Source organism: Salvelinus alpinus, chromosome 30 (assembly GCF_045679555.1).
Source record: "Salvelinus alpinus chromosome 30, SLU_Salpinus.1, whole genome shotgun sequence".
Classification (NCBI taxonomy): domain Eukaryota; kingdom Metazoa; phylum Chordata; class Actinopteri; order Salmoniformes; family Salmonidae; genus Salvelinus; species Salvelinus alpinus.
In genome coordinates, this window is record NC_092115.1 from 18,285,558 (window position 1) to 18,295,312 (window position 9,755).

The window sequence follows — 9,755 nt, forward strand, 5'->3', positions numbered from 1 at the left end:
TCTCTGCCCAGATGCTATCGGTTAGTCCGAATGGGATGGATTAAAAACGAACTGATTGCCGCAATGCGAGTTCTTTCTTTTCTGAAACTAAGGTTGCAAACATTGGGCTATAAATTGTAAGAGATGAACAAAGCCTAAATTACCTGTTACATTTGTTTTAGTTTATTTTCACCTTTAGCAGCAGCGTGTGAAATAAAACGAAATTCTGAGAATCTTATCACGGAGGATTGTTGTATTATGTAAAAATAACGAAAATAAAATAAAAAGCTATATCGAGAGATGTGGTATCACCTCTGACGTGATTACTGAAATACTTTCCCAATGTATAACATCTCATATCCACTGCAAGGCGGGCATATGTGTCAAGGAGGTGCGGCCAAGACAGTCAAAAGGAAAATGGAGAGGAAAAAGTTCCAACCTCACTAATGCAAAGATTGCTTTCGCTAGAGCATGGGGTTGGTGCAGCTGCCTCTGACACTGGATGGAATCCATATGGGACTATTATCCTGGTGGATTTGCGTTTTGTTCTAGGGCTACAACGTAATGTATTGGAAAAGCGAACAAATGTTGGCTTGCCCCGAGGTGGATGACATTGAAAATGGGTTTAACTCGACCTTCGACAGCACGGTATGCCTATATCCATATTAAAAGTTTGAAGAAATTATCGAGCATTCATTGTTTAGCGAATTTTTCGATTTTATATGGCGCTATTAGGCCTACCATTTATTGTTTAAACATCCTACATTCGGTAAAATGTTAGGCTACTCCAAACCGACGGGCGACTGTTTCAAGTTAATAATTTTAGATTTGAGATGCCCACCCATTCGTTGTCTCTGCACAAATCAGTGCATTACCTGAGGGAGGTTGCGTTACAGGCTAATCAAAATACATGGCTGCCTGCGCGTTGGTTTGGAGAAAGCTGCCATGCCGATAACTGCCAAACAAATATGTATGTTTGATTTGGCATTTTTGTTCAGTCATTCGTCCTGAATGTGATCATTTTATAAGAATTGCCTTTCTGAGGAGAACTAATGTGATTGACAGCAGAAATTGATAGGCGTTGAACCATGAACGTTATTTTGGTGACAAGTGGTTGAACATTTCAAGAGTTTTGGTTCATGTGTACCAAAACAATTATTAAAGGGTTCTTGAAGATGGCATCTTAGTCCTGTTTTTTTCGTCGTGGTTGTCATAGCAAGCAGAAGTGGAGGTAAAGGCCATCCCCAGTGCATATTTTGACTAGTCACTATGCCTAAGGAGGGATGTGGAAGGGCATCTTCCGATTCTTTGAGTATACTTTTTTAAAATGTAACCTTTATTTAACCAGGTAGCCCAGTTGAGAACAAGTTCTCATTTACAACTGCGACCTGGCCAAAATAAAGCAAAGCAGTGAGACACAAACAGTTACACATGGAATAAACAAACGTACAGTCAATACGCCGACAAGTAGCATAAGGAAGGGGAATCAAACGGGTATACCGGTAGCCTATTTTTAATAGTAGGCCTATGCGTGAAACCTTACCAGTGGAAATTAGGCCTATACCTATGCCTTCAAGGGTGCCTTCATTTTACATGTCAATAAGCAGACTCGTAACCAGAGCGATTTAGTTTGTGCATTCATCTTAAGATAACTAGGTGGGAAAACCACGTCAGTCATAACTACTTTAGATGACAAATGTATGTACTATCAGGAAAGTCAGATGGTAAAGAGGAAAACCCAGACAGATAGGCCTGGTCAAATTTAGGCATATGAAATTGTTAATTTATGCATGGAAAATGTTGTCTTATGTCAATCATGTCTTATTTTTCTGTTTTATATATCTAGGGCACATCGGATTACATTTTTGGAGATGAGTCGTATTCACCATCTTCGTCTTTGTCTTCCTTGACACCGCAGACGATGGCATCAGCCTCTCTGGGGAAAAGCCTTTGTACAAGTTGTGGTTTGGAGATAGTTGACAAATACCTACTCAAGGTAAGTTGCCGAGCCTATGACCGGCTTAGATATTCAACCAAGGCCTAAAATCTGTATGTACATTTTTTTTCTCCCCCAACGTCCATAAACGCATAGGCCTAGGATCCCTAAAGCGTTCACATTTTTAACTGTGACAGGATTTTTTGTTGTTGACGTAGGCCTATTTGGTAAATAAAATGACGTTTTAAGTTCAGCAAAATTGTTACTATTAACATCGAATGGTGTTCACACTTGCCTAATTTTCGTGGCTAAAACTGTAGACCAGGCTACTCTTTCGGGCGAATAAATCTGTTTAACTGTTGTGGCTACATTTCAGGTGAACAACTTGTGTTGGCACGTGAACTGCCTCTCGTGCAGCATGTGCCAAACTCCTCTAGGAAGACATGTCAGTTGCTACATCAAAGACGAGGTGGTTTTCTGCAAACTCGACTACTTCAGGTAGGTGAAAAGGGAGGCCTCTTCCATACAGGGAGGGTTCTAGCGCGATTAGCCAAGTAAAACTCAACTCCACGATGTACTTCACGTCAACGGAGAGTTGAGTTTAGGCTACATCTGAAGTTGCAACTTTGACATGACATTCAATTGTTATCTAATGATGTTAATGAGACTTTCTACAAGGCAAGATAAATGGCTGTTAACCTTGGGACCTCTAGTATTTATAGCCACACCATTCATAGTAGCACTTCTTTACAGCCTTCAATTTACATTAAATGCATTTTTGGGGGACAACCTTGTATTTCTAGATTCATGATCAAATAATTTTGTTGATTTAAAAAAAGTAAATGGCTACCCTGCCTTTAGTGGTTTTGATCTGTAGTTTGTTTGCAATCCAACTTTCCCACAGGAAGTATGGAACTCGCTGTGCCCACTGTGGCAGGAACATGCACTCCAAAGACTGGGTGAGGAGAGCAAAGGGCAACACCTACCACCTGGCCTGCTTCGCCTGCTTCTCCTGCAAGCGCCAGCTCTCCACGGGGGAGGAATTTGCCCTGGTGGAGGAGAGGGTGCTGTGTCGAATCCACTACGATTGCATGCTGGACAACCTGAAACAGGCCATGGAAAGTGGTAAGCAACATTAAAAGGTGTGTAGAAAGAATAAGGCCTGCATTTTTAAAAATGTGTTAATTGTACACTAACTGTTTTTCTACACATGTATGATTGATGTAGCAATTTAATTATTTTGAAACAATTGCTAAATATGAGATTCTAGATTTGTCCTTATCAATTAGCCTTCCTCATTTTCCTATGCAATGTGATGACCTATGTGGTCATGTGTTTACATGAAAAGGTGTTACTGTAGAGGGAGCCCCGCCATCAGAGCAAGAAGGGTCTCATCCGAAACCAGCTAAGAGGGCTCGCACTAGCTTCACCACAGACCAGCTACAGGTGAACATTTATTACTTTCCTGTCACTCCAGAAATGTATCCTGGATGTTTGCATATGAATGATATGATTGTGTGACCATCTTACATTCACTGTATCTTGTCTGTCAGGTGATGCAGGCCCAGTTTGTTCAGGACAACAACCCAGATGCTCAGACCCTCCAGAAGCTGGCAGAGAGGACTGGCCTCAGTCGCAGGGTCATTCAGGTGAGCTCTCTAACAGTCTAGTCAAACAATTCTAGGTGTCCCTGAAGTTACAAATGAAGCTTAACCCATCCCTATTGAATGTCCAGGTTTGGTTCCAGAACTGTCGAGCTCGTCATAAGAAGCATGTGAGCCCTCAGCACCATGTGCCATCTGCAGCGATGTCGTCACTACAGCAGTCCAGTCTTTCTCCGCCTCTTATGGAGGATCTACACTACACATCCTACATACCAACAGACACACCCGTGCTTACAGCACTACACACTTACATGGATGGTGAGCAAAACCAGCACATCACAGGTTCATCTTTTTTATGTCTTGTGGGTTAAGCTTTCTTTGTAACATCTTATTAGTTTTGCTTTAGAATTCAGTGCAAAGATCTGAAATCACATTATTTCATAACCCAATGGGCTATTATGTTTGTTCTTCACAGTGCACTCTCCCTCCTCCCTGGTGTTCCAGCCTCTTTTATACCATTCCATGACACAGCTGCCAATCAGCCATGCCTGATCTTCACACCCTGCGGAACCGGCCATTACCATTGGTTAGAATGCTGAGGAGCCAATGCGATACCCCTGTCCATTAAAGGGTGGGGTGCAAAATGATCTGCTATGGGGATTTATTGAAGGAGATCAAATTCAGATGTAAAATAAGGTTAATATGTAAACTTGTTGTTGATGTATTGTACATATTGGTTGGCATTTAATTTATTTGAGGTATGTGACTGAGCACTTTGTAAAAAAATAAATGTATTAATAGATTAGTTGTGTACACTGAACAAAAATGAAATATGCAACAATTTCAAAGATTTTTACTGAGTTACAGTTCATAAGGAAATAAGTCAATTGAAAAATTAATTGGGCACTAATCTATAGATTTCATATGACTGAATACAGCTATACAGTGCCTTCAGAAAGTTATTCAGACCCCTTGACTTTTCCCCAAATTTTGTTACATTAGCCTTCTAAAATGGATTAAATAAAAAATCCTAAGCAATCTACACACATGAGGTAATGACAAAGCAAAAACTGGTTTCTAGAAATGTTTGTAAATTTATAAAAAATAAACATACCTTATAGCAAAGGGTCTGAATACTTATTTACATGAGACTCAATTGAACTCGGGTGCATCCTGTTTCCATTTATCATCCTTGAGCTGTTTCTACAACTTGATTGGAGTCCTCCTGAAGTAAATGCAATTGATTGGACATGATTTGGAAAGGCACACACCTGTCTAAGGTTCCACAGTTGACAGTGCATGTCAGAACAAAAACCAAGCCATGAGGTTGAAGGAATTGTCTGTAGAGCTCCGAGACAGGAATGTGTCAAGGCACAGATCTGGGGAAGCATTGAAGGTTCCCAAGAACACAGTGGCCTCCATCATTCTTAAATGGAAGTTTTGAAGCTGTCCGCCTGGCCGAACTGAGCAATAGAAGGGCCTTGGTCAGGGATGTGACCAATAACCCGATGGTCACTGACAGCTCCTCTGTGGAGATGGGAGAACCTTCCAGAAGGACAACCATCTCTGCAGCACTCCACCAATCAGGCCTTTATGGTAGAGTGGCCAGACGGAAACCACTCCTCAGTAAAAAGGCACATGACAGCCTGAATGGAGTTTGACAAAAGACACCTAAAGACTCTGACCACGAGAAACAAGATTCTCTAGTCTAATGAAACCAAGATTGAACTCGTTGGCCTGAATGCCAAGCATCACATCTGGAGGAAACCTGGCACCATCCCTTCGGTGAAGCATGATAGTGGCAGCATCATGCTGTGGGGATGTTTTTCAGCGGCAGGGACTAGACAGGATCGAGGCAAAGATGAATGGACAAAGTACAGAGAACGCTCCTTAATGAAAACCTGCTCCAGAGCGCTCAGGACCTCATTCTCGGGCGAAGTTTCACCTTCCAACAGGACAACGACCCAAAGCACACAGACAAGACAACACAGGAGTGGCTTCTGGACAAGTCTCTGAATGTCCTTGAGTGGCAGAGACTTGAACCCGATCGAACATCTCTGAAGAGACCTGAAAATAGCTGTGCAGCAATGCTCCCCATCCAACCTGAGAGCTTGAGAGGATCTGCAGAGAAGAATGGGAGAAACTCCCCAAATACAGGTGTGCCAAGCTTGTAGCGTTATACCCAAGAAGACTGAGGCTGTAATCGCTGCCAAAGGTGCTTCAACAAAGTAAAGGGGTCTGAATACTTATTTAAATGTGTTGGTTTATTTAAAAACATTTCTTAACCTGTTTTTGCTTTGTCATTATTGGGTATTGTGAGTAGATTAAGGGGGAAAGAAACTATTTAATACATTTTAGAATAAGGCTGTAACCTAACAAACATTTGTAAAAGGTTAAGGGGTCTGAATACTTTCCAAAGGTACTGTATATCTGTTGGTCATGAATCTCTTAAATAGAAAGGTACAGTATGGGCAGGGATCAGAAAACCAGTCGGTATCTGGTGTGACCACCGTAAGCCTCATGCATATCTCCTTTACATAGAGTTGATCAGGCTGTTGATTGTGGCCTGTGGAATTTTGTCCTACTCTTCAATGGCTGTGCAAAGATTTTGAATATTGGCGGGAACTGAAACATGCTGTCAATCCAGAGCATCCGAAACATGCTCAATGGGTGACATGTCTGGTAAGAATGCAGACCATGGAAGAACTGCAACATTTTCAGCTTCCAGGAATTGCGTACAGATCCTTGCCACATTGGGCCTGTGAATTATCATGCTGAAGCATGAAGTGAAGGCTGCGGATGAATGGCACAACAATGGGCCTTAGAATCTCAACAGTATCTTTGTGCAATAAAATTGCCATCGATAAAATGCAATTGTGTTTGTTGTCCGTAGCTTATGCCTGCCCATACCCACACCACCACCACGGGGCACTCTGTTCACAACGTTGACATCAGCAAATTGCTAGCCCACACGACGCTGTCTGCCATCTCCCGGGTACAGTTGAGACCGGGATTCATCCGTGAAGAGCACAGTGGCCATCGAAGGTGATCATTTGCCCACAGAAGTCGGTTACAGCACCAAACTGCAGAATTTTTTCGGTTGTGCAAACCCACAGTTGCATCAGCTTTCCGGGTGGCTGGTGTCAGATGATTCCGCAGGTGAAGAAGCCGGATGTGTAGGTTCTGGTCTGGCGTGGCTACACGTGGTCTGCAGTTGAGGCCGGTTAGAGGTACTGCCAAATTCTCTAAAACAACATTGGAGGCAGCTTATGTAGAGAAATCAACATTTAATTCTCTGGCTACAGCTCTGGGTGGGCAGTCCTGCAGTCAGCATGCCAATTGCATGCTCCCTAAAAACTTAAAGACATCTTTAAGCATTATGTTGTGACAACTTCACATTTTAAAGTGGCCTTTTGTCCCCCAGCACAAGGTGCACCTGTGTAATGATCATGCTGTTTAATCAGCTTCTTTATATGTCAAACCGGTCAGGTGGATGGATTATCTTGGCAAAGGAGAAATGCTCACTAACATGGATGAAAACAAACTTGTGCACAAAATTTGAGAGATCAGCTTTTTGTGCACATGGAACATTTCTGTGGGACCAACACCTTACATGTTGCGTTTATATTTTTGTTCAGAGTGTATTTTTGTTCATGTATAAATGTATTTATGTTTGGACACACCTCATTCAAGGGTTTTTCTTTATTTTACTATTATTCTACATTGTAGAATAATAGTGAAGATAAACTATGAAACACATGTAACCCCCAAAAAAGTGTTAAACAAATCAAAATATATTTGAGATTCTTCAAAGTAGCCACCCTTTGCTTTGATGACAGCTTTGCACACACTTGGCATTCTCTCAACCAGCTTCATGAGGAATCACTTGGCCAGGTCATCTGATGCAGCACCATCACTCTTCTTCTTGGTCAAATAGCCCTTACACAGCCTGGAGGTGTGTTTCGGGTCATTGTCCTGTTGAAAAACAAATGATAGTCTCACTAAGAGCAAACCAGATGGTATGGCGTATCGCTACAGAATGGTGTGGTAGCCATGCTGGTTAAGTGTGCCTTGAATTCTAAATAAAATCACTGACAGTGTCACCAGCAAAGCACCATCACACCTCCTCCATGCTTCACGGTGGGAACCACACATGCGGAGATCATCCGTTCACCTACTCTGCATCTCACAAAGACACTGCGGTTGGAACCAAAAATCTCAAATTTGTACTCATCAGACCAAAATGATATACTCTATTTCCACCGGTCTAATGTCCATTGCTCGTGTTCCTTGGCCCAAACAAGTCTCTTCTTATTGGTGTCCTTTAGTAGTGGTTTCTTTGCAGCAATTTGACCATGAAGTCCTGATTCACGCAGTCTCCTCTGTACAGTTGATGTTGTGGTGGGCATTTATTTGGGCTGTAATCTGAGGTGCAGTTATTTGCCAATTTCTGAGGCTGGTAACTCTAATGAACTTATCCTCTACAGCAGAGGTAACTCTGGGTCTTCCTTTCCTGTGGTGGTCCTCATGAGAGCCAGTTTCATCATAGTGCTTGATGTTTTTTGCGACTGCACTTGAAGAAACTTTCAAAGTTCTTGAAATTTTCCGGATTGACTGACCTTCATGTCTTAAAGTAATGATGGACTGTCATTTCTCTTTGTTTATTTGAGCTGTTCTTGCCATAATATGGACTTGGTTTTTTACCAAATAGGGCTATCTTCTGTATACCACCCCTATCTTGTCACAACTCAAATGATTGGCTCAAACGCATTAAGGAAAGAAATTCAACAAATGAACTTTTAACAAGGCACACCTGTTAATTGAAATGTGTGCAAATCTGTCGTCAAGGCAAAGTGTGGCTACTTTGAAGAATTTCAAATCTAAAATATATTTTGATTTGTTTAACCCTCTTTTGGTTATTACATGATTCCATATGTGTTATTTCATACTTTTGATGTCTTCACTACTTTTCTACAAATATCTATAAGTCCCTGCTAGGTAAAGCCCCGCCTTATCTCACGATAACAACACCCACCCGTAGCACGCGCTCCAGCAGGTATATCTCACTGATCATCCCCAAAGCCAACACCTCATTTGGCCGCCTTTCCTTCCAGTTCTCTGCTGCCAGTGACTGGAACGAATTGCAAAAATCGCTGAAGTTGGAGACTTATTTCCCTCACCAACTTTAAACATCTGCTATCTGAGCAGCTAACCGATCACTGCAGCTGTACATAGTCCATCTGTAAATAGCCCACCCAATTTACCTACCTCATCCCCATACTGTTTTTATTTATTTACTTTTCTGCTCTTTTGCACACCAGTATCTCTACTTGCACATGATCATCTGATGATTTATCACTCCAGTGTTAATCTGCTAAATTGTAATTATTCGTTCCTATGGCCTATTTATTGCCTACCTCATGCCTTTTGCACACAATGTATATAGACTCTTTTTTTTCCTACTGTGTTATTGACTTGTTTATTGTTTACTCCATGTGTAACTCTGTGTTGTTGTCTGTTCACACTGCTATGCTTTATCTTGGCCAGGTCGCAGTTGTAAATGAGAACTTGTTCTCAACTAGCCTACCTGGTTAAATAAAGGTGATTTTTTTTTTTTTGTAAAAATCTATGTAGAAAATAGTAAAAATATAGAAAAACTCTTGAATGAGTAGGTGTGTCCAAACTTTTGACTGGTACTGTATGTATATGTGTAAGTGAGGACTTGGTGGTCTGTATATTCTTTTGGTTAGGTTTTCCTTAATGTGTTCGCTCCCGTGTGCTGGTAAGGGCACAGAGGACAGACAGGTAGGATTCCAGTTGAGGGGGTTTAATAACGCTGAAGATGCACAGGCACAGAACAGCACCGCACAGTGTATGTAGTGTGGATGAGCAACTTGCTTCAAACAAAGTGTGTGTGAGGTCTGCAAGTAAAGAGAGAAATAAAGATACAATAGTGAATGACAATAGAATCTACAATTCACATCTCATAAACAATATGCTTGGATATAATATTACTATAATGACTTAATGCTATACAGCGCAATACAACGTGACTGTACTAATTTGAGATCAAAATATAAAACACGCTGGGGGTCATTACAAACACAGGGTTAAATGTCCAAAATGATAAGACAACCAAACTAGAGCTAGCTAGCTCGCAGTATAAACTACTAATTAGCATAACCATACATATGACATTATAGTCACAGAGTGCATCTTCAGACAAACACCGGGAA

At 41.4% G+C, this 9,755-nt stretch overlaps 1 protein-coding gene across 1 annotated transcript; it reads left to right on the forward strand.

Moving 5' to 3' along the window:
• Positions 1–335: 335 nt before the first annotated feature.
• LOC139559997 (LIM/homeobox protein Lhx8-like) lies at positions 336–4,644 on the forward strand. The gene is made up of 8 exons (XM_071376508.1): positions 336–627; positions 1,826–1,975; positions 2,292–2,413; positions 2,820–3,040; positions 3,264–3,361; positions 3,469–3,564; positions 3,651–3,837; positions 3,995–4,644. Exons 1-8 carry the CDS (start codon positions 544–546, stop codon positions 4,069–4,071), a joined length of 1,035 nt encoding a protein of 344 aa, XP_071232609.1. The 5' UTR covers positions 336–543; the 3' UTR covers positions 4,072–4,644.
• The last annotated feature ends 5,111 nt before the right edge of the window (positions 4,645–9,755 follow it).